Here is a 26,610-nt window from a genome sequence, read left to right on the forward strand (position 1 = left end):
GAGGTCTCCCCTCATTCTTCTAAACTCCAAGGAGTACAGTCCAAGAGCGGACAAACGTTCCTCATATGTTAACCCTCTCATTCCCGGAATCATTCTAGTGAATCTTCTCTGAACCCTCTCCAACGTCAGCACATCCTTTCTTAAATAAGGAGCCCAAAACTGCCCACAGTACTCCTAGTGAGGTCTTACCAGTGCCTTAGAGACTTAACATCACATCTCTGCTCCTATACTCTATTCCTCTAGAAATGAATTTGCCCCACACATCTCCTTCATAGGATGATGGGGTGGAGATACGTCTCTACCAAAGGAGGTGTAAGGTGCTCCTTCCCTCCGCTAACCTGCATGTCACCCTTAGGAAAGGTGTAGCACCTGCTTAGCTACCCCCCGCCCCCCCCCCCCGCCCCCGATTGTCCTTGGCAAATTTTTCTACGGAGGTGGTTTGCCATTGCCTTCTGGGCAGTGTCTTTACATGATGGATGACCCCAGCCATTATCAGTAGTCTCTAGCATAACCTTTCTTAGAAACACACACAAAATGTTGGAGGAACTCAGCAGGCCAGGCAGCATCTATGGAAAGGAGTACAGTCGATGTTTCAGGCCGAGACCCTTCATCAGGACTGGAAAGGAAGTGGAGAATTCACAGTAGGGAGGAGGGAGGAGGGGAGGAAGAAGTACAAGGTGTAGGTGATAGGTGAAACCGGGAGGGGAGGAGGATGTGAAGTAAAGAGCTGGGAAGTTGATTGGTGAAAGAGATAAAGGGCTGGAGAAGGAGGAATCAGATAGGGGAGGACAAAAGGCCACGGAAGAAAGGGATAGGGAGGAGCAGTAGAGGGAGCTGATGGGGCAGGTAGGGAGATAATATCAGAGCATCACTAGATTCAGGAATTAATGGACTGTGAGAAAAAATAAGATGCAGCAGGCTGTTATGCAGAGGTAACTTATGAAGCAAGGTGATGGCAAAGATGGTGAGAAGAGCTACCAGATGGCATCAGTATAGACAGTCATCACTGGATTTCATTGGTGGAGATGCACCCTTGCAAGGCCGTGCTGTTTGAGGCTGCAAGCATTAAGGAAGCAAAAGGTGGGGACCTGGCACTGGTGGGGACATTCACTAGGTGGGAGGGCAGGTTGGGAGGGATGAACAGAAGGACCCTCTTTCTAGCCACTTTGCTGAGAGGGGCTACAACAGTACCACAGGTGAGATGAATGCTGAGTGACAGGCAAATCACCCTTAATAAACTGAGCTGCTGAGAACCCTTAGCAACCAGTTACATGATATTTTACTTCAATGTCAGCTTTCCTTACTTGGGTTCAATCACCAAGATTCTTGTCAAGTCCCACACTAACACACAAGGCTGCTGCCCTCCTGGGTCAGAGGACAGAGCGGGAGGTACCGTCAGGATTAGGCAGTCACCTGTCGCAGTGGGAGCTTCCTCGCGAACTGTTCCTATCCGACTCGTGCTGTGCATCCAGCAGGATCTTCTCCATGTCTCCGTTGTGGATGGAGCTGGAGGAAGGAACATGCTCCAGGATCCGCGTGCCACTCTGCTGACTGTAGTTCAACTCCACCCATGAACCTGAGAGACAGAAGGGAGTTGGGACAAGGTGAGCACACACTGACACCTCAATGTTATGTAACCATTCTTTGTTTCGAGACAGGGGAATAGGATTCATTAACAACATTCCATCAATCCAAGAAAAACATATTGCAGTTGTATGAAATTTGATTAGGCTGCACATGGGCATTGTATGCAGGTCTGGTTGCCCCATTTGAGTTCAAAAACTACGAGATAATGTTTCAGTTTTATAAAACTCTGGTTAGACCATACATGAAATATTGTGTTCAGTACTGGTCCCTCGTTAAAGAAAGGATAGAAAACTGCAGCACAGAAATTAGCCCTTTGGCCCATCTACTCCGCGCTGAACCATTTAAACTGCACCGGGACCATAGATCTCCATAACCCTCCCATCCATGTACCTATCTGAACTTCTCTTAAATGTTGAAATCCAGCTCACATGCACCACGTGTGCTGGCATCTTGTTCCACACTCTCACAACTCTCTGAGTGAAGAAGTCTGCCCTCATGTTCCTCTTACACTTTTCACCTTTCATGCTTAACACATGACCTCTGGTTATAGTCCCATCCAACCTCAGTGGAAGAAGCCTGCTTGCATTTACCCTGTCTATACCCCTCACAATTTTGTATACCTCTATCAAATCTCCTCTTAATTCTCTGCGTCCCAAAGAAAAAAAGTCCTAACCTCATCAGTCTTTCCTTATAATTCAAGCCTTCAAGTCCTGGCAACATCTTTGTAAATTTTTCTGCACTTCTTCAATCTTATAAATAAGATATAAATATCTTTCCTGTAGGTAGGTGACCAAAACTGCACACAATACTACAAATTAGGCTCCAACATTTTATGCAATTTCAACATAACATCCTAAGTTTGATTTATGAAGGCAAATGTGCCAAAAAGCTTTCATTACGACCTATGATGCCACTTTCAATGATGTGGAAGCTTTATCGGGGGTGGGGGGGGGATGCAGAGGAGATTTACCAGGACGCTGCTTGGATTAGAGAGCATGTCTTATGAGGAGAGGTTGAGCAAGCAAGGGCTTTTCACCTTGGAGTGGAGGAGGAAGAGAGGTGACTTGACAGAGGTGTACGGGATGATAAGAGGTTCATAAAATGATAAGAGGCATTCATCGAGTAGACAGCCAGAGACTTTTATCCCCAGGGCAGAAATGGCTACTACAAGAGGGCATAATTTAAGGTGACTGGGGGAAAGTATAGGGATAATGTCAGAGGTAAGTTCTTTGCACAGAATTGTGGGTGTGTGGAACACTAGTCTACCAGGTTGGTGGTAGAGACAGATACACAAGGACTTTTAAGAAACTAATCTTAGATAGGCAAATGGATGATAGAAAAAAAGGAGGGCTACACGGCAGGGAAGAGTCCAACCTTAAAGTGGGTTAAAAGGTCGACACAATAGCGCGAATCAAAGAACCTGTAGTGTGCTGTAGAGTTCTATATTCACTCTCATTTCAGGACTGGGGGACACAATTTGTTAACGTAAAATGTTGAATAAACTACAATTTGAGTATTGCATGCAGTTCAGTTCCGGTTGTCCCTTTACAGGATGGATGTGGAGTCTTTGGGAAGGTGTAGAAGAGGAATACCAGGATGCTACCTGAATTAGAGGGCACGATCTCTCAGGAGGGGCTGGGCAAACTTGGGCTATGTTCTCTAAAGTGGGAGTCGGAGGGGAGACCTGAAAATGATATAGATAGGGTAGACAGAATTTTTCACACCAACAAACAACACTCCCCAACCAAGGTGGAAATGTCAGATTCAAGAGAGCACTCATTTAAGATGTGAGGGAGAAAAGTGTAAAGGAGATGTGTGTGGGGCAAGCTTGTACTAAAAACAGAGTGCTGGGTGCCTGGAATACACTGCCAGGGGTGGTACTGGAAGCAGATACGATAGTGGCATTTATGAAGCTTTTAAATAAAAGGAATGGAGGGATATGGATCATGTGCAGGCAGAATGTATTTATTTAGTTCAATATTATGTTCAGCACAGACATCGTGGGCTACGGGGCCTGCTCCTGTACTGTAATATTGTTTCCATTTAACACTTGTAGGAATTTGTTGTGATAAAAGATAGATTTTTAAAGCTAAGATACATAACTCAGAATGTCAATGGCATCACCAGTGAAAATTTGCAAGTTGGTGCTGCTGAGGCTTTATAAGGCATTGGTCAAACCACCCTTGCCAAGTTAGGTTTGCCAACTGTCCCGTATCAACCGGGACATCCCATATATTGGGCTAAATTGGTTTGTCCCATACGGGACCGCCCTTGTCCTGTATTCCCTCCGCTAAGGTACAGCATTGCTATGAAACCGTTCGTAAGCCGAAATGGCGTAAAGCGAAGAAGCAATTACCATTGATTTATATGGGGAAAATTTTTGAGCGTTCCTAGACCCAAAAAAAACCTACCAAATCATACCAAATAACACAAAACCTAAAATAACACTAACATATAGTAAAAGCAGGAATCATATGATAAATATACAGCCTATATAAAGTAGAAATAATGTATGTACAGTGCAGTTTCACTTAATAGAATCGGGAAGATTAAGCCGATTTGAAGAAGAAAAAAATTGGCACGTACACACATGTGCACGTCATGTATGTGCGCATGACACATGCGCACACAGGTGCCTGCACAAGGCTTCATGGTCATGGTAGTCTTTCTCGGGGTAAACACAAGTGTCCCGTATTTGACTGCTACTTTTGTCCCTTATTTGAGAGTGAAAAAGTTGGCAACCCTACTTGGAGTATTGTGGTAGTTTCAGGCCCTTTATCTAAAGGATGTTAACATTGGAGAGGGTTCAAAGGAGGCTCACAAAAATGATTCTGAGATTGAAAGGCCCATCATATGAGAAGCATTTGATGGCTCTGGACCTGTACTCACTGGAATTCATTGAAACATATGGAATATTGAAAGGCCTAGATAGAGTGGACATGGAGAATATGTTTCCTATAGCGGGGGAGTCTAGAACCAGGTGACACAGCTCAGAATAGAAGGATGTCCCTTTAGATAAGAGATGAGGAGGAGGTTTAGCTGGAGGTTGTTGCATCCATGGAATTCTTTGCCACAGACAGCTGTGAAGGACAAGTCATTGGGTACATTTAAAGCAGTGGTTAATAGGTTCATGATTACTAAGGGTGTCAAGGGTTACAGTGAGAAGGCAGGAGAATGGTGTTGAGAGGGATGATAAATCAGCCGTAATTGAATGGCAAAGCAGACTTGGTAGGCCAAATGCTCCTATGTCTTATGTTCTTATAAAGTAACACAGTACAGAAACTGGCCCTTCAGCCCAGTATTTGGGTGCTAACCCTCAAGCACCTATTTGCACTCACCCTATTTTATTCTCCCCACGTTCCCTTCATCTCTAACATTCTACCAGCTCCCACACACTAGAGATAATTTACAGTGGCCAGTTGACCTAGCAACCCCACATTTCGGGACATGGGAGGATGTGACACAGCAGGTAGAGCTGCTGCGTCACGGTAACAGAAGCCCAGATTCAGATGAGTCTATTGTCAAAGACACTAAAGCGCAATGGATTTCCTGGTTTACACAAAGCTCAGTTAACAGTGAACATGGCAACAATAAAAATAACAATAAATACAATGAGCAATACACACGGTGTACAGGAGGAACTCAGCAGGTCAGGTAGCATCTATGGATGGAAATAAACCGTCGACGTTTTGGGCTGAGAACTTTCATCAGGACTGGAAAGGGAGGTGGAAGAAGTAACCCCTTCCCCCTTTCTTTCCAGTCCTGATGAAGGGACTCGGCCCAAAACATCAACTGTTTACTCCCATCCACAGATGCTGCCTGACCTGTTGAGTTCTTCCAGCACACTGTATGTATTGCTCTTGACTCCCAGCATCTGTAGTACCTTGTGTCAATAAATACAATGAAAAGCGCAAAACCAATGAAACGAACACTACCTCATTATTTTTGCCCTTATTTATCATATTATATTACAATTTCTGATTGTAGTTTACAGTACATTTTATATCTTGCACTGTAATGCTGCTGCAAAAAAAAAAAAAATTTCATGACACTAGTCTTAAACAAGATTCTGATAAAAGGGTGCAGCATAGCAAAGCAGCACCAATGCCTTTACTTTCTTAGGATTTTAAGGTTCATGTTGTGTTTGTGTCGTTACCCTCACAGAGGCCACTGGGTCCCGATTTTCTCAGAGATGTTATTGAAATTCTGAGATTTATGCATTGGACTGTAATTCATCTTGGCTTCTTTCAGTTTGATTTTTTTTTCCATGTTCTTACCGCTTGGAGGGCTTGGCGGGTTTGGGTGATCAGTTAATTTTTCTGCAAGGGAGGGGCTGGGACGTTTGGGGTTTGTGAGTTATTGTTTCTTTTTCTTTTTGTGCGGGAGAGGGGATTGATGTCTTTCTTTCAACTACTTATATGGTTTTCTGTATTCTATAGCAATCTGGAGAAGACAAATTTCAGAGTTGTATTCTGCACACATACTTTGATAATAAATGAACTTTTTGAAGGAGGTTCAGTTTCTCAATGAACACTTTTTACTCTCGAAAGTATCCTGACAGGGTGCCTCATGGTGTGATACGGAAATTCAAATGTGTTGGAATGCAAGAAGCGTAGAGAGTGGGAGGCTCGGCCCAATAGATCACAGGCACATCCCGCCCCACCGTCCGTAATACTATATGAAGCGCTGCCTCAGAAAGGCAACGACCATTATCTAAGATCCCCATCATTGGAGCCATGCCATCTTCTTACAGCTACCATAGGGCCGAAGGTCCAGAAGCCTGAAGATTCACACCACCAAGTTCAAGAACAGCCGCTTCGCTTCAACCATCTGATTCTTGAACCAATCAACACAACCCTACAGTTTAATAACACTAACTTTCATGAAAACGGACACCACGCTGCAGATGACAATAAACTTGACTTTGACGATGTAAAATGTAATACTGCACACAGAGGTAACGTGCAAAGCAAGTGACAAGGACAGAAGAGGTGGGCAGGGGGTGTGAAAGTGGTGATTGGTTCAGGAGTCAGACAGCACTAGGGCAGAATCCCAATCTCCAGTGCTGGAGATAATGTTCTCTCTATGATCATAAACTTCCTCCAAGTGCCTCACATTCCTCCAACATTAAAAAAAACATGTGAGTTGTTAGGTTAATTGACTGCAAGTATTGCTCTAAGAGTATGTAGGTGGGTAGTACAAACCAATAATTTCTTCCAATCACCTTAAAATTATGCACACTCATATTAGCTATTCCCACCTTGGGAAAAAGTCTCTGGCTGTCCACTTTATTTATGCCTTTTATAATCTTGTACACTTCTATCAAGTCACTTCTCATCTTATTTACTTACTTATTGAGATACTCTGCGGAACAGGCCCTTTGAGCACCAGGAGGAAACCCACATGGTCACAGGGAAAATGTACAAACTCCTACAGGCAGCAGCAGGAACAGAACCCAGGTCGCCTGCACTGTAAAATATTGTACTAACCACTATGCTACCACATCGAGTTTGTTTCACTGCTCCAGAGACAAAAGTCTTAGCTTACTCAACCTATCCTCAATAGATATGCTCTCTAATCCAATCAGCATCCAGGTGAAAATTTTATTTGCACTTGAAGTCAGTTCTTTTCCATGAGAGGACTTTTCTTTAAAGCAATTTACTAATTTCTTTATGCAGTATGCAGAGGGTCTCCTGTCATGAGCTCTTTGGGCCTATGCAGCGAGCCGTAGAGCAATGGGTTCCAAGGTATCTAGAGCACCTGAATTTGCTAATTGTTGACTTAACAAAAATCTTTAAAGCCCTTGTGCTTTCTGTCTAATCTTGTTAAGTTTATTTTGACTGGCACAGGTTTCCCGCATTCCGTTATTATTTAAGCAGACTCCTTATTAACACTAATCGCTGGGTCCTAGCTTTGAGAATGTTACACTTGTGGTGATGCCCTGCTATGCCACTGAGGTTTTGTTGGAACACTTATGAATGAACCCTGGTTGCCGTTTCCACGTGGGAGTTTGTCTTTTCTCCACACTTGGGTTCAGTCTTTGCCAGCATGCACCATGACAGTCTGCCAAGCACCAAGCTACTTACACTATATACTGACACATAATAATGTTTGTTCTGGATGTGGGTGCTGGATGTCTCAGGATTCTTCTCACCCAGCCCTAACTGGGCATTGCAACTTCTTCCAGGAACAGGCATATTCTTCTTGTACACAGTAATAGAATCCTAGTGATGGCTACACATATAAGTGTTACGTACACTAATTACAGCAACACACAATTTGATATCAGTTAGCTGAAGCCTCCATTGTTAACTGATTTCTGAATATGTCACACGCCATGCTGCCCCCATCCTAGGTCAGACTTGTAAGGAATCGAGAAGGGTACAGAAGATGTTTAGCTAGACATTGCCTGCATTAGAGGGAATGGACTACAAGGAAAGGTTGGACAAACAAGGGTTGTTTCCTTCGGTAGAGGATGAAGGAAGACTTGACAGAAATTTATAAGATTATGGGAGGCACAGACAGACAGCCAGTATGTTTAAAAAAAAATCAGGGCTGCAATGTCTAACACTGGAGATTCAAAAAAAATTAAACATTAGCTTTATTTGTCAAATGTATATTGAAATATCAAAACAAACAGTGGTGTGTCAGTGAATGCAATCTGAATATGTCCTGGGGGCAGCCCCAAGGTGTCACTGCCACCATAGCATGCACATGGCTTACTAACCCTAACTTGTACAAGCTTTGCAATGTGGGAGGAAACCAGAGCACCCAAAGGAAATCCATGGAACCATAGTGAGAATGTACAAACATCGGCGGGAACTGAACTCCAACAGCTGGCACTGTAATAGTGCCACACTACTGTGCCACCCCATGCATGCATTTAAGGTGAGAGGAGTAAGTTCAAAGGAGATATATATTTAAATTTAAAAATTACAAAGAGAACGTAAAAACTCTTCACAGGCAGCAGTGGGAACTGAACCCTGGTCTCCTGTCCTCTAACTGTTGTGCTAACCACTCTGCTGCTGTGCTACCCTATGATTGGTGGATGACTGGAATGCCCTGCCCGGGGTGGTACTGGAAGCAAGTACAATACAGGCTCTTTGACAGGCACACGGATGTGCAACAATGCAGGGATAGAGTCTGGTTTAATTAGGCATATAATTACTTGTTTAATACTATAATTACTAGTTTCCTACTGGCGTGGCCATATTTTCTAAAGATGGAACACAAATCAGTGGTCGACTCCATTACTCCTCACTGATTACATGTCAACAAGATTGAAATTGATGAGGATGAGAGCAGAAGACAAGCGGGTGTTTAGTTTGCCGTCTGCCTGCACTTGCTAGATATAGACTATATATCAAATATATATTTGCACAATTTGTTTGAGGCGCTTCGTCTGGGAACTGGCTGGCTCTGCGGCTGAGAGCTACAGTCATCGACACAGCATTAAACCGGACGGACTCGGTGGCTATCTCTCGTGGACTGTTTCGAGGACTCTGTGGTTTGATGTTTAAAACTCTGTGTGTTATTTACTCGCGTATTGCTGTTTGCGTGATTTGCTCTTTTTTTCTGTGTTAGATGTTTGATGTTTTATTAAATGGGTTCTATGCTGTCCCCATCCCTCCCCACTGATCTCCCTCCTGGCACTTATCCGTGTAAGCGGAACAGGTGCTACACATGCCCTTACACTTCCTCCCTTACCACCATTCAGGGCCCCAAACAGTCCTTCCAGGTGAGGCGACACTTCGCCTGTGAGTCGGCTGGGGTGATATACTGCGTCTGGTGCTCCCGATGTGGCCTTCTATATATTGGCGAGACCCGACACAGACAGGGAGATCGTTTTGCTGAACACCTGCGCTCTGTCCGCCAGAGAAAGCAGGATCTCCCAGTGGCCACACATTTTAATTCCACGTCTCATTCCTGTTCTGATATGTCTATCCACGGCCTCCTCTACTGTAAAGATGAAGCCACACTCAGGTTGGAGGAACAACACCTTATATTCCGTCTGGGTAGCCTCCAACCTGATGGCATGAACATTGACTTCTCTAACTTCCACTAATGCCCCACCTCCCCCTCGTACCCCATCTGTTATTTATTTATATACACACATTCTTTTTCTCTCTCTCCTTTTTCTCCCTCTGTCCCCCTCACTATACCCCTTGCCCATCCTCTGGGCTTCCCCCCTCACCCTTCTCCTTCTCCCTAGGCCTCCTGTCCCATGATCCTCTCATATCCCTTTTGCTAATCAACTGTCCAGTTCTTGGCTCCATCCCTCCCCCTCCTGTCTTCTCCTATCATTTTCGATCTCCCCCTCCCCCTCCCCACTTTCAAATCTCTTACTAGCTCTTTTTTCAGTTAGTCCTGACGAAGGGTCTCAGCCCGAAACATTGACTGTACCTCTTCCTAGAGATGCTGCCTGGCCTGCTGCGTTCACCAGCAACTTTTATGTGTGTTGCTTGAAATTCCAGCATCTGCAGATTTCCTCGTGTTTTCATGCTGTTTCCCTTGTTTTGTGGCTGCCTGCTAGAGAATAAATCTCAGGGTTGTATACAGTATACATACTTCAATAATAAATATACTCTGGAATTTTGAAAATTTAATCATATAATTAAACTTTCTTGCCACTCTCGCCGACTAGGGTGCCAAGGAAGATTGAAATCGTCGAGGCGAGGGAAGAAGGGGAAATGGGTGTTCAGTGCCATCTACCGCCTCTCGCTCAGCGTTGCCAGAGGAAGGTGTCCGCGTGTGACGATGTCCCTCTTCCTCTCGCTGCTACTCCTGAGGGCTGGTTCTTTTATTCCAATGATCTCTCTCTCCATCAATGCCATCAGAGGATGGTGCCGGAGCAAGATTTAATCCACGCGGTTTGTGGATTGTGGATTGTACTCTGAGGTTCGTGTTATGATGGGTTTCTAGTTGCTGGTCGCTCCTTTTTTCGTTATTTTAGAAACATAGAAAACCTACAGCACAATACAGGCTCTTCGGCCCATAATGTGGTTGGTTTTGGGTGACTTTCAATCAGGGCACCCTGCAGACAATGAACTTTGAGCAGAACTGAATATGCTGGACTCTTTTCAGTTTTGTGTTTTATATTCAAAATGCTGGAGGAACTCTGCAGGCCAACCAGCATCTATGGAAAAAAAGTACAGTCGATGTTTCTGGGACAAAACTCTTTGGCAAGACTGGAGAAAAGAGCCAAGGAGTAGATTTGAAAGGCTGGGGGAGGTGATAGGTGAAACCTGAGAGGGAGGGATGAAGCAAAGAGCTGGGAAGTTGATTGGTGAAAGGCCCTGGGAGAAAGAAAAAAAAAGGGGGGAAGGAAAGAGCACCAGAGGGAGGCGATGGGCGGGCAGGGAGATAACATGAGAGAGGAAAAAGGGGATAGAAAATGGCTGGGGTGGGGGGAGGCATTACTGGAAGTTCATGCCATCTGGTTGGAGGCTACCCAATGGAATACAAGGTGTTGTTCCTCCAACCTAAGTGTAGCCTTATCACGAAAGTGGAGGAGGCCATAAAAGGACATATAGGTATGAGAATGGGAAGTGGAATTAAAATTGGCGGCCACAGGGAGATCCCGCTTGTTCTGACGGATGGAGAATAGATGCTCGGTGAAGCAGTCTCCCAATCTACATTGAGTCTCACCAATATACAGAAGGCCCCACCGGGAGCACCGAACACAGTGTATGACCCCAACAGACTCACAGGTAAAGTGTGCCTCACCCGGAAGGACTGCATAGGGCCCAGAATGGTAGTGAGAGAGGAAGCGTAGAGGCAGATGTAGCACTTGTTCCACTTTTGGCCCGAGGCATTGACTGTGTTTTTGTTCCATAGATGCTGTCTGGCCTGCTGAGTTCCTTCAGCATTTTGTGCGTGTTGTGCGGATTCTAGTATCTGCAGATTTTCTCGTTTGTGTTTTATATTCTAGTGTTTTACACTTCCTTTTGGTTGCCATTTGCACGATTTGTATTTGTAGTGCATGAGAGGGGTTGATGTTCTTCTTTGAACGGGTTCCCTGGTTTTCTCTGTTTTGTAGCTGTTCGTGGTAAGGCAAATCTCAGTATTGTATCCTGATATATACACACACTTTGATCATGAATGTACTTTGAATCTTTGAATGTTTCAAAGAACATTTATTAAGGTATTATAATGACATAGTTATAGTTAACTAATTTATAGAATTATATAAAGTATTATTATATATTACTAGTTTAATACTATAGAATTACTCATTTAATTAATGCAACAGTATCAGGGCCAAAGGGCTTCATCCTCATCCTGCATGACCTGATCTATGTTCAATGCAACAGTGAAAATTTGGCCCATTATTTAATAGCTAATGCATTTAAAGCTGTTCACCTGCCAAAAAGAAATTAATTTAATAATTCTGCCCATACCCGTTTCAGATTAGTTCCAGCTTAATCTTTTGACAAGGTGCTACCTGTGCCCCAACTTTAATACGTTGAGATTTAGTTCCCTGGGTTGTTCGGTGTTTGTACGCTGATCTACATCATTGATCTTTCGGAGTCACTGCACCTCCTCCCTCAAACAGAAGGACTACAGCCATTTGAAGATCCCCACCATCCAGGCCACGCTATCTTCTTGCAGCTACCACTGGGCAGGAGGTACAGAAGCCTCATTTGTTCTAAAGGGACGTCCTTGTATTCTAAGTCTGTGCCCTCTGGTCCTAGACTCCCCCACTAAACAGAACATGCTCTCCACGTTTACCCTATCAAGACCTTCCAATATTCAATAGGTTTCAATGAGATTGCCCCTCATTCTACTAAATTCCAGTTAGTACAGGCCCCTAGCCATCAAATGCTTTCACTCAGTCCTGTGCTACTAAACATCTGATTATATATGTTTGTCTATCCTCTCCCCAACTAAGTCTAGGACATGACATAAATTACCTCTGTTGTATATACTCCCTCACCCTTGCCTGCTAGCCTATCATGGGCACTCTCTGACGAAAACTATTAAGCTCTTCCAATAGTTCCATAGATACAATAGATCAGAGTTGGATTTTATAGTACAATCAGCTGATGAGAATCAGGCAGCACAATAGCGTAGCGGCTGGCACAACGCTTTACAGTACCAGCGATCCAGGTTCAATTCCCGCGGCTGCTTGTAAAAAGCCTGCAAGTTCTCCCCACAATCATGTGGGTTTCCCCACAGGTGCTCCGGTTTCCTCCCACAGTCCAAAGAACTACCGGTTGATAGGTCAATTGGTCACTGTAAATCGTCCAGTGATTAGGCTGGAGTTAAACAGTGGATTGCTGGGCCATGCAGCTCAAAGGGTTGGATGGCCTATTCCACGATGTTTCTCAGTTTAATAAATATTATTAACATAATGGGCTGAATTTAGCAGCAGCAATCAGATTAACAGGTTAAGTCATCGAAAAATCGGGACATCTCAGACTATAGTTAGCACAGATGTACTCAGATAATCTGCTATCTCAATAGCTTAGTAGAGTCACAGAACACTACAGAACAAAAACACGTACTTTGGCCCATCTAGTCCATGCCGAGCTGTCATTTTTTCTCATCCAATTGACCCACACCTGGCCCACAGTCCCCCATAACCCTCCCATCCATATACATGTCCAAGCTTCCCTTAAATTTTGAGATTGAGCCCATATCCACCACCTCCTCTGACAGCACACTCACGCCATTCTCTGAGTGAAGGAGTTCCCCTCACGTTCCCCTCAAATATTTCAACCTTCACTTTTAACCCATGACCTCCAGTTCTAGATTCACCCAATCTCAGTGGGAAACGCCTATCTATTCCCCTTATTATTTTGTATACCTCCATCAAATCTCCCCTCATTCTCCTACGCTCCAGGGAATAAAGTTCTAACCCTATTCAACCTTTCCTGATAACTCAGGTCCTCAAATCTTGGCAAAGCTTGGTACCCAGAGCACTGGGTGTTGTAGGGGAGCAAATTATGAGGGCTGATAATTCATAAACAGGGAGTTGGACTGTGCTAATGTGGTAACAGGGAACTGCAGACAAAGACATGGAATGTAGCAGTGACAACACCCAATTTTCAGGAACAGCCAGGATTTTCCAGTGGCTACCTATTTTAATTCTACTTCCCATTCCATCAGTTTGGTCCTTCCGTCAGTTTGGTCCTTGGCCTCCTCTGTCGCTATTAAGTCACTCTCAGATGAAAGAAGAAACACCTCATATTCCAACTGCGAAGCCTCCAACTTGATGGTATGAACAATGAGTTCTCAAACTTCCGGTAATTTCTCTCCCTTCTCTCTTGTTCCATTCCTCATTCTGGCTCTACTCTTACCCCTTCTTTCCTCCCATGCAAATCAACTCCCCTGGGTGCCCCTTCTCCTTCCCTTTCTCCCATGGTCCACTCTCCTCTCCTATCAGATTCAATCTCCTTCAGCTCTGTACCTCTTCCACCTATCATCTCCCAGCTTCTTACTTCATTCCCCGTACCTACCTACTGCCTCACCTAGCTTCACCTATCACCTTCTAGCTTGTTCTCCTTCCCTTTCATCCACCTTCTCCTTCTGGCTTCTTCCCTCTTCCTTTCCCGTACCGGTGAAGGGTCTCAGCCCAAAACTTCGATGGAAAACATAGATGCTGCCTGACCTGCTGAGTTCCTCAAGGATTTTGTGTGTGTTGCCCTGGATTTGTGTTTCTAATTATGCTATGGTGTACACACATTGCTGTCATAGAAAAATGGATTAAATAGAGACAGGAATGCAGCAGCAGTGACTCCCAAGTTTCAAGAAAGTCACTAATTATAATGTGCACACATTGCTGTGATAAAAAAAAATTGGATTTGCAGTGAAACCTGAGGGTAATTACTTTATCCTCCTGTAAGTGGAACCTAGTTTGTTACTGAAGTCTTCCCACTTTGTTATTAAAATGTAGTTTGTCTGTTAATCTTGTCAACTGAGAATGAAAGAGCTGTATCAAATTCATGCCCAGGTCAATCAACTTGGGAATGAACTTGGGCAATTTATTAAAAACTGGTATGCCAGCTCATTCCTGAAGAAGGATCTCGGCCTGGAACGTTAACTGTTTATTCATTTCTAGAGTCGCTGCCTGACCTGCTGAGTTCCTCCAGCATTTCCTGTGTAGTACCAAGTTGACTGGTCTGCTGGCACGCACCAGGTTTTAAATAAACTGGCTGTTATTTTGAACACCAACTCCATGTGGCCTTTCAGTCTGCTCCTATTCAAGCTGTTAAAAATCACCACGGTCCTGGTTCCAGCACACCATTTCAACTCACTGGAATTTCCAGTTCCCTTGCTGCCCTCAAGCTCCTGTGTTCTCTCTACAGCAGGGGTTCCCAATCTTTTTTATGCCATGGACCAATACCAGTAACCGAGGGGTCAGTGGGCCCCAGGTTGGGAACCCCTGCTCTCCAGCCACTGGGTTCACTCGTTGCAGAGTTGTACAGTAGCGAAACAGACCTTATCCACACCTACCTGAGCTGGTACCATTTGCCTGCATCTAGTCCACGTCTCTTCCTGAACCATGAACACTACCTCACTATTTTTAACTTTGTAATATTTTGTAACTCAGTAACTTTTGTGTCTTACACTGTACTGCTGCCACAAAACACCAAATCTCACAACGTATAGATAGCTCGGGCGCCTAAGACTTTTGCACAGTCCTGTATTTGTCAATGTGGACCGGAGAGCAAGTTTGCAAATCTAGCGGGAGCAAAGGGTGTTGGGAATGGTGACAGTGGAGCACCATGGAAAGGGTGTGGGACAGGTGGCAGAGAAGGGCTGCCAAGGGTGGAGGGTGGTGTGGGTACAGACACAGCCAGCCCTGAGACACCAGGCAAGGTCATTTGATTCCAAACAAATGGTTTATTGATTGTTACAGAATGTCTCTCTGGTGCTTCCTGCTCCTTCCCCTCTCCCGTTCCCTTTTCCCAACCATGATTCCCCTCTCCCTGCCTCCTTCCCACTTTCAGTCCACCATAGAGACCCAGATCAGAATCAGGTTTATCATCACTCACATGTCATGAAATTTGTTTTTATTTTACAACAGCAGTTCAGTGCAATATGTAAAATTACTGCACTACTGTGCAAAAGTCTTAGGCACCCTAGTTATATATTTGTGATAACAGAACCTGATTCTGATTCCAGTCAACATCTCTGTGAACCTTTTCTGCACCCTTTTACACAGCGGTTGCTGGGAGCCTGGAATGCACTGTCAGGAATGGTAGTGGAGGTATACACGATAGAGGCATTTAAGAAACGTTTAAATATTGTACAGACATGAATGCATAGAGAGTGGGATTTGGATATTGGGTAGGCAGAAGGGATTCGTTTGGTTCGGCAAGTCTGGTTATCAAGGCCTGGAGCTGGAAATCCTCGTCCCAAGTTCTCATTTGTCATCATTGGCAAGTCGTGGGTGGATACCAAGGATCAAAGTCTGAAGGTCGATTGGAAGTCCAGAAGTTGAGGCTTATGACCAGAGCCCCGAGTCGGAGAATCTCTGCGAGTCCGCTGGGGAAGTTAAGTGCCCAATGTCTGTGAATCCACGAGTTTACAGGGGAAGTCAAAGGCCCAACGTTTGCAAATCCACGAGTCCACTGGAGGCTGGAGAGCAAAGACAGCCTGCCTTGGCGTTAGAGGACAGTGCATGTGTGCAGGAGGGAAGGAAGGATTGGGGCCTAGCTTGTGGTTGTTGTTTTGTTGTCTGTTGTGCTCTGTGTTGAACATTATGGGTATGTTATGTTGGTGCCATAAAGTGTGGTGCTCCCAGCACATCCTTGAGTGTGTTGGTTCATCATGAAAATGATGCATTTCAATATATGCTTCAAAGTACATGTGATAAATAAATCAGAATCTGAAATATGTCAATCCAACACCACAGAAGTCCTGCTGGATTATCAGGGTTTCATTGTTCCGACATGATGAATCCCTGGGAAGTTCATTGTAAATTAAAGCTACAATAGGCTTTCAGAGATCACCTGCTGAAAGTATCCTGTCTAATTGCATCATAGGCTGGTATGGCAATTTTACACTGTCCACTGTTTCTTAAAGTTGTCAGAGCTGGGGTGGGGGGTTAGTGCGGTAGTGGTGGAGATGGGCTTCCACTACGTAATAAACGCTCCCAATGATGTGCATCTCAAATAGCCTCTGATAACCAAGTCCAGCTCCTGACTTCCAAGTGTGACTTAGCTACTAGGCCCACTGGAACCGTTTCTACTAACAGGAGAAGGGGCAAAGGTGGGATACTGGCACCTTAAATCCATTTGCTTCAGGCAGATGGAGTTCATCAACCATGGTTGGCAGCACATCTAGGAGAAGGGAAACTGATCTCAAACCCCCACTGCCTCGCGGCTATACCCACTCATGGGGAAGGCTTTGAGAGCCAACCCCGAGGAAAAATTCAGGAATTCAGTCCTACGTTGAGTTCAATACTGACTGGTGCCTGCTGCAACGCCGCTGGTGCCAAACTGCATTGGTCTCTACAGTTCCTTTGGACTCATTGGATGTGTGGAGAGGGGAAGAATGCTGCATGGGCAACAGCTTGCTCCCCAGATCATACTGCTCTGGCTTGTGTGCAAGAGCTAGGATGCAACATCTATGGCCAACCCCAACCAATGGAGAGCCTCTACACTGTACATTGTTGAATGCGTGCAAGCCTACTGAGTGAAAGATAGTGTCACCGCTATAACTATGTTCTTACACGTTTACAGCATGGAAATTTGCGATCGGTTGTTTGGATTTTATCTGCACGCCTTTAACACCCACTTCCCTGGAGTCGATGCTTGATACTAGTATACAGAGCAGGCATGCTGGTACACAACAGGCTTAATATGTGTGACTAAGGATAAATTTCAACCCAATTTCTTTGTTCAAACATGATGAACTTCGAGGGAAATAATTTAAATTACTGCTACAACAAACTTCCACAGATGTACTGTTGAAAGTATTCTGTCTGGTTCTGTCATGCAATTCAAAATGGCAGAAAGGCAAGAAACTGAGAGAGTAGTAGACTCTACCTTCTTGAGGACGTCTCTGTGATATATTGGGCAATGTCTCATCAAAAAATCCCCAATATTTGGGCAAAGCCTCAGAATAGGACATTCCTTTGGAACAGAGATGAGGAGGAATTTTTTTTAGCCAGAGGGTGGTGAATCTGTGGAACTCATTGCCACAGATGGATAAGGAGGCCAAGCCTTTGGGTATATTTAAAGCAGTGCTTAATAGGTTCTTCTTTAGTGAGGTTGTCAAAGGTTATAGAAAGAAGGCAGGAGAATGGTTTTGAGGGGGATAATAAATCAGCCATACTCAATTGGCAGAGCAGACTTGATGGGCTGAATGGCCTAATTCTGCTCCTATGTCTTATGGGAAGAAGGCAGGAGAATGGGATTAAGAGGGAAAATAAATCAGCCATGATCAAATAGCAGAGCAGATTCGATAGGAAAAATGACTTAATTCTGCTCCTGTGTCTTATGGTCTAACAAAAAGTCTCTTCCTACAGCTATGGAAAACACTTAACCTCTTCCACCCACCCCCACTGCACTCACCATCACAATCTTGTTTGTGAGATATTTCTGTGTAAACTGATTTTCTTGATTCCTACTTTACTACAGAGTCAACCTTAAGAACTGCTTCATTGAATACAGGGAGTCTTCCAGCACCCTGTGGTTATGGAATACAAGTTGTTTTGAGTTTCTTTTGCTTCTAAATGAGACATGGTCCCATCACAGATGAAAGTGCGTATGAGTAAATATTCTAGTCAATAAGCTGGGAGTAGGCAGCTTAAATAATTTTACACAGAGTAGATGGGCTGAAGGACCTGTTTGTGTGCTGTACTTGTCTATAACTCTATGCTCATAGTCCTGAACACTACAATACGGAAACCCTTCAGCCCATCTAGTGCATGCCAACTATTATTCTGCCTAGTCCTATCGATCTGCACCTGGACCTTAGCCCATCATACCTCTTCCATCTATGTATTGATCCAACTTTCTCCTAAATGTTGAAATCGACCCCACATCCACCACTTCTTCTAGCAGCTCATTCCACACTCGCACCTCTCTGAGTGGAGAAGCAGCCCTTCATTGTCCCCTTAAGCACTTCACCTTTCACCCTTAACCCATGTCCTCCAGTTGTAGTCTCACCCAACCTCAGTGGTAAAAGCCTGCTTGCATTTACCCTCACTGTACACCTCATAATTTTTGGATAGATACATGGAGCTTAGAAAAATAAAGGGCTATGGGTAACCCTAGGTAATTTCTAAGGTAAGGACATGTTCAGCACAGCTTTGTGGGCCGAAAGGCCTGCATTGTGCTGTGGGTTTTGTATTGTACTGTGAGTTTTCTAAGTTCCTACCTCTATCAAATCTCCCTTCATTCTCCTACACTACAGTTCTAACCCAGTCAACCTTTCCCTATATCTCGGGTCCTCAAGTCCCAGAATAGGCCCTTCCAGCCTAGTTGTCCCTGATTTAACCCTAGCCTGATCATGGGACAATTTACAATGACCAATTAACCTACCAACCGGTACATCTTTGGACTGTGGGAAATAATGAAAGCATCCAGAGGAAACCCACTCAGTCGCAGGGAGAACATACAAACCTTACAGGCAGTGGCGGGAATTCTTTCTGTCCACCATGAGATTTCTGAACACCATCTCACTATTCTGCACTCCTTATTTTACATCTGTATGTTCCTTATTGTAACTTCTAGTAATTCATGTATTTCACTGTCCTGATGCCACAAAACAACACATTTAATGACATACGTCGGTGATAGTAAATCCACTTCTGATTCTCAACACAGGCACACAATGGGGTGGCTGGTAGAGCCACTCTCTCACAGTGCTGGAGATATAGGTTCGATCCTGACCTCTGGTACCGTCCATGTGTGGAGTTTGCATGTTCCTCCTGGGACTGCATGATTTCCTCCACGTGCTCCAGTTTCCTCCCACATCCAAAAGACGTGTAGTTTGATAGGCTATTTAGTCACTGTACATTATCCTTAATACATCATCATCATGACCTGTGTCTGGATGACATGGTCTTTCCATGACCATGGTTGTCCCTGGCCCCGGCAAATTTTTTCTACTGAAGTGATTTGCCATTGCCTTCTTCTGGGCAGTGTTTTTACAAGACAGGTGACCCCAGCCATCATCAATACTCTTCAGAGATTGTCTGCCTGGCATCAGTGGTCACATAACCAGGACTTGTGATCTGCACCAGCTGCTCATACAACCATCTATTACCTGCCCCTATGGTTTCACGTGACCCTGATCAGGGAACTACAGGTGCTACACCTTGCCCAAGGGTGACCTGCAGGGTAGCGGAGGGAATGAGCACCTTATACCCCCTTTGGTAGAGACGTATCTGCACCCTACCACCCAACCTTATCGACAGGTAAATATTTAAGTTGCACGAGAAAATGGTGCCGCATTGGGAACATTGTGTTCCATTTCTGTTACCCAATAGAAAAGATCCTATTAAACTGGAAAGAAAGTCTGAAAGCATGTACTGTCAGTCTAAAGTAGAGGATCTACCCTACTGTTATAAGACTATTGAATGATTCCCTAGTATGATAAAATGGACTCCTGACCTCACCATCTTCATTATGATCTTGTGTCTTACTGTCTGCCCACACTTTCTTTAATTGTAACACTTTATTCTGCATTCTGTTATTGCTTTACCTTGTAATCACAAAAGGTGCAAGTAGTGGATTTGGCCCAGTACATCATGGGTAAAGCCCTCCCAATCATTGAGCACATCTACATGAAACACTGTTGTAGGCAAGCAGCATCCATCATCAGGGACTCCCACTACCCAGACCATGCTCACATCCCGTTGCTGCCACAGGAAGAAGGTACAAGAGCCTCATGATTCACACCACCAGGTTCAAGAACAGTCATTATTCCTCAACCATAAGGCTCTTGAGCAGAAGGGGATAACTACACTCAGCTTCACTTGCACCATCTTTGAAATGGTCCCACAACCAATGAGCTCACTTTTAAGGACTCTATCTCATTATTTATTGTTACTTATTTATATTTGCATTTACACAGTTTGTTGTCTTCTATACTCTGATTGATCTTTTATGGATCCTGTTATAGTTACTATTTTATTGATTTGCTGAGTATGCCTACAAGAAAATGAATCTCAGGGTTGTATATAGTGACATATATGTACTTTAATAAGAATTACAGGGATCTCATTGATAGAGAGGGTGTGGAGACCAGAAGGCTCAGACTCAGAATACAAGGGTTTCTCTTCAGAACAGAGATGAGGAGTAATTTCTTTAGCCAAATGGTGAATCTGTAGAATTCATTGTCACAGACAGCTGTGGAAGCCAAATCATTGGCTATATTTAAAGCCAGTGTCGCTAGGCATTTGATTAGCAAGCTCGTCAAAGGTTACAGGGAGAAGGCAGAGGAAAGTAGTTGAGAGGGAAAATAAATCAGCCTTGGTCAAAGGTGGGCCAGAATCAATGGGCCGAATAGCCTAGTTCTGTTGCTATGTCTTATGGTCTTGTAGGTGAGCCCCCTTATGAGAATATTGTAGTCCTTCCAGTGAAGGCGTTCCCACAGTTCTGATGTACTTTTCCTATGGTGGGAGAGTCTAGGACCAGAGGACACAGCCTCGGAACAGAGGCCATCCATTTAGAAGGGAGAAGAGGAGGAATTTCTTTAGCCAGTGGGTGGTGAAACTGTGGAATTTGTTGCCACAAGCAGCTGTGAATGCCAAGTCACTGGGTGTATTCAAGGCAGAGGTTGCCAGGTTCTTGGTTAGTCGGGGCATGAAAGGTCTTGGGAGGAGGCAGAACAGGGTTGAGAGGGAAATGGATCAGCAATGATCAAATGGCAAAGCAGACTCGATGAGCCGAATGGCCTAATTCTGCTCCTATGTCTCAGCGATACCTTCCAAATGAGGACAGTATGCTGCTTCGTGGGGAACCTGCAGGTGGTGGCATTCCACTCATCGGCTGTCCTTGTCTGTCCCGGCAGTGGAGGTTACACGTTTGGACGGTGCTGTCAGAGTAGACAGGGCGAATGACTGCAAGTATTTTGTAGATGATACACAGTGCAGCCACTGTGTGCCAGTGATGGAGGAGGGGATGAACGCTGAGGGAGATGGATGTGGTGCCAACTCAGCTGGCTGCATTGCTCTGGATGCCATCAAATATGAGCATTGTTGGGGTTAGACACCTCAGCACTTGGTGAATTAGTGCTATCTCTGACTCAACCAATGTCATTAGAATTACATCATTGATGGTAATTAAATCTATTTATAACACTGAACTAACCACCTGTTGTATGAATGATGTCATTGGCACTCAGACACTTTAAGTAAATACATTTCAAATATAGACAAAGTGAAAAGCAGTGCTGTTTAAACTCCTGGCAAATCTTAACACCTTCTTCCTTTCAAAAAAAACAAGGGAAAAACACTGGCGACAACAACCTGTTTACCTTGTGCCTTTTAAAGAACAAAATTTGCAAACCATTCAGAGGGGGAGAATTTAGCATGGAGCAATAGAGTTCAAGTTTAATTGTCATTCAACCATACACATGCATGCAGCTAAACAAAAAGGCTTTCCTCCAGGGCCAAAGTGCAAAACACAGTCCAGTCACACACAGGACACAGCACATATAGTTACTTTAGAAGAAAAAAACACGCAAAATAAATATAGCCCAAGTTCCTGAGTGTCATGGCCTGAATATTGATGGTGCATGGGATATTGTCCTGGAGCCATGTTTCTGCAAGAATAAGAACAGAGCAGTTCCTCATCTTGCACCAGTGCAGCCGCAGACGAAGGCAATCCTGCTTGTCCTCCACCGAGCAAACACTGGAGAGCAGCACTGATGGGCCAGCCCCCAACCCAGCACGCCCCCAAGGTCTCAGCTTCTCTCCCACACCACCTCCAGTGTCCCCTCCTCTGGGTGGCTGCAGGCATTAGAGAAGGTAACTAAACGTACAGTAATATAAAAAAGCTTTCAGAAGCAACAGGGGAAAATCACGATACCAACTGTCTTCTAGAAACGCAAACCCTTCGTAACACAAGAGTCACCTGCATAATGGAAGTTTTGTAAATTTCTCAACATTAGGTTTATTTATCACATGAACATTGAAACATACAGTGAAATGTGTTGTGTCTGTTAACAGCCACCACGACGTAAGGATGCGCTGATGGCAGCACAAAGTGTCGCTGCACATCCTGGCACCAACAGAGAATGCCCACAACGTCTGGCAGAACAATACAGAACACATCAAGCAATCAAAACCACAACAGCCAAAAAATCCCCTTCCTCCTTCCCACACACGCAGTCCTCCAATCCCAGGATGGGCTTCGGAGCCTCCAATGGACTCAGACAACAGGCCTCTTAATTCCACAGTGGCTTTCGGTCTCACAGATCCCGGGCTTCAGCTGTCGCATTTTGAATTCCAGACTTCCGAACAACCTTCAGGCTTTGATCTGTGGTACTGACCCCAGGACTAACCGATGACAGAGAACCACACCCCCCCCCCCACCCCTAGTCCTGGATCCTAATCTCTGGACTCGCCGACCTAGGGGTCACTGATCCTCGTGCCTCTTGCCCGCCTGGATGCCTGATCATAGGGCTAGTGCCAAATCAAATAATCACACTATATAAAAACTGGCCCACCTCACTGAGCACCGATCGTTCTCCCCACACTCCCATCAGCTCCCCATAGACTTTAATCACACACCCAGGATGATTTACAATGGCTAATTAACCTAATATCCAGCACATCTTTGGGACAAGGGAGGAAACCCACACAGCAGGGCCAGCACAGTAGCATGTGGTTAGCTCAAGCAGCTGTGGATCAGGGGTTCAATTTTCACTGCTACCTGTAAGGAGATTGTATGTTACCCTAATGACCCCTTGGGTTTCCTCTGGGTGCCCCGGTTTCCTCCTATATTCCTAAGATGTACAGTTAGGTTTAGTAATTTGTGGGCATGCTACATAGGCACTGAAATCATGGCAACACTTGCAGGCTGCCCCCAGGCTATCCTCATTCTGTGCTGGTCACTGATTCAAACAAAGCATTTCACTAAGATGAAGAAGTCTGCAGATGCGGGAAATCCACGCACACACACACACACACACACACACACACAGGCACACACAGGCACACACACAGGAACACACACACACAGGCATACAGGAGGAAATCAGCAGGCCAGGTAGCATCTTTAGAAAAGAGTAAACCGTCAACGTTTTGGGCCAAGACCCTTCATGAGGATGCATCTCACTGTATGCTTCGATGTGCAGGTGACAAATAAAGCTAATCTTCTCATCTTCAGTCACAGGGAGAACATGCAAACTCCACACAAGTCTGCACGCAAGATTAGGACTGAATGGGTCACTGGAGCTGCAGTAGATCTTCTGGTGGCTTTAGTGGACTATACAGCATCCCAAAAACAGGGGCAGAGGTTCATTTACAGAACCAGCCCAATAAATCCCCAGGATCAGGAGCTGAATGAGAAACAACGGCTAACAAGTTGTCAGCTGCAGTGTGTTATAAATGCCGTAGCCACAGAGTGGAAGCGACAGAGCTCAGACAGCATTGTAAAACTCAAATAAATGTGTTGAGCAATCATTATTAGAAAGATTAAGGGTGGAGGTAGCTTAATCCTTACAAAGAATATGTTTGTGCAGTGGCGGATTCAGCCATTTCAATGATGGGAACAACTCTCCCCAACAGAGGACACCTACAAGAGGTGATGGCTTGGGAAAGTGACATCCATCGTTACAGATTCCATCCATCCCTCTTCTCATTCGTCATCGTGGCTATCCCTCGAGGTCGAGGATGACCGTCTTTGTTCTGAAGTGGCCCACAGGGCAAAGACGCCTATGCGTGTATTTGTTTAACGTGTACCTGATGTTGCACTCCAAGAAGCACACGATACTTCACAAATCAACCAACTTATTCCAATGGCATGGAAACCATGACGATTGGAGCTGATGGATTTGTTGCAGCCTTCATCCGCCTTCACAGCCATTGAGTTCAAAGTAACTTCGTCTGCCTGTTCCACCGTTGAGGTCTTGGTTGGATTGTTCTTTGTCAGGGACCCCACCCTCAACCTTACCGCCATGGGTGACCCTACCAGGAGCATAGCTCCAGACAGTATTGCTCTCGGGATCACAGGACCACACAAGCTTCTCCACCACGACAAGGTGACGATCCACGGAGAAAATTCTCATTACTGCCATTAGGTAAGAGGTACAGGAGCCCAAAGACCACACCTCAAGGTTCAACCACAGCTTCTTCCCTAAAGTTCAGACTTTAAATTTAATAGTAAAAGTACATATCTGCCACCATATACTACTCTGAGATTCATTTTCTTGTGATCATTCACAGTAAATACAAACGACACAATAAAATCAATGAAAGACTGTACCCAACAATATAAACAACCAATGTACCAAAGACAACAAATACAGAAAGAAAGAAAGAAAAAGTAATAATATTAATAATAATAGTAAATAAGTAGGCAATAAATAATCGAGAACGTGAGATGAAATGCCCTTGAATGTGAATCCATAGGTTATGGGAAGAGTTCAGTGTTGGGGCAAGTGAAGTTATGTCCTCTGGTTCAAGAGCCTGATTATTGAGGGGTAATAACTGTTCCTGCACCTGAGAGGCTCCTGTACCTTTATACCTAATGGCAGCAATGAGAAGAGAGCATGGCCTGGATGGTTCGGGTCCTTGATGATGGATGCTACTTTCTTGCATCAGCGCTCCATGTGGATGTGTTCAGTGTTGGGGAGGGCTTTACCCATGATGGACTGAACCATATCCACTACTTTTTGTAGACTTTTCCATTCAAGGGCATTAATGTATCCATACCAGGACTTGACACAACCAGCCAATAAACTCTCCTCTGCACTCCTATAGAAGTTTGTCAAAGTTTTAGATGACATGCCAGATCTTTGCAAACTTCTAAGGAAGTAGAGGCACTGCTATGCTTTCTTCATAATGGCACTTGCATGCTGCAGCCAGGACAAACCCTCTGAAATGATAACATCAGGGAAGTTAAAGTTGCTGACCCTCTCCCCCCGAATCTCCGAAGAGGACTGGCTCATGGGCCTTCGGTTTCTTTCATCCATTGCCATCAGGTTCTTCAAACAACTTGAGCAACCAGAATGGTACCTTGGACCATATTTTACTTCTCTTAGAGGAACACACACAAAATGCTGGAGGAACTCAGCAGGTCAGGCAGCATCTGTAGAGAGGAATAAACAGTCGATGTTTCAAGCCGAGACCCCTCATCAGGACTGGAAAGGAAGGTGGGGGAAGGAAAGACAGAACAAGAAGGTGGCGGGAGGAGGAAGGAGTACAATTTCTCTCCATTTGTGTCATTATGTTTATTTTAATCATGTGCAAGTCATCCATAATTTAGATATTTCTTCTTAAGATCATCACCTCTACTGGCAGCAGCTCACCAGAGTCCTCTACCCTGAGCCAGTCCTTCAATCTCCCTTCAGGTATAGCCCATCATACATCTGCTATGCAAATACTCTTCTACTACTACTAATAATAATGAGTCCTCATAGTCAAGAGCCTCTGTTAGCATTTCTATAGCTCTAGGTTCTTGTAGTGTAGGGTTGCTAGCCACATGCCCAACCCTCATCCTTTCACAGGTGGACTTGGGACCATCCATGGTGGAGTTATAATTTCAATTAAGTTTGTGTCAATTTACAGCAAGTCTGTTCTTCAAAGTTGACAGCACATTTATTATCAAAGTATGGATGCAGTTACAACTGAGATTTTGTCCTCCCACAGACAGCCACGAAACAAAGAAACACTATGGAACCCACTGAAAAAAATCAAACACTCAACATGCAAAAAAAAAACAAATCACGCAAATGGCAAATAAACAAGCGAGAAAATAAAAACGCACACAGTATGAAACAGAGTCCTTAACTAGTAATGTTCACTTCAGTTCAATTTAGCACTATGTCGTTCACTGACCTCAGCCGTAAAGTCAGTCTGCTACAATCAAAAATCGCACAAAATAGCAAAAAAAA

The 26,610-nt window shown here is 44.5% G+C and overlaps 1 protein-coding gene across 1 annotated transcript in view; it reads right to left on the reverse strand.

Moving 5' to 3' along the window:
* Nucleotides 1-26,610, reverse strand: part of LOC140196860 (BCL2/adenovirus E1B 19 kDa protein-interacting protein 3-like) — a 54,290-nt gene that overhangs the window by 11,819 nt on the left and 15,861 nt on the right. Inside the window, exon 2 of the mRNA XM_072256748.1 lies at nt 1,414-1,576. Coding sequence (XP_072112849.1) covers nt 1,414-1,576 — 163 coding nt within the window. The remainder of the gene's footprint in view (nt 1-1,413; nt 1,577-26,610) is intronic.

This window comes from Mobula birostris, chromosome 4, assembly GCF_030028105.1.
Source record: "Mobula birostris isolate sMobBir1 chromosome 4, sMobBir1.hap1, whole genome shotgun sequence".
In the NCBI taxonomy this organism is placed as follows: Eukaryota; Metazoa; Chordata; class Chondrichthyes; order Myliobatiformes; family Myliobatidae; genus Mobula; species Mobula birostris.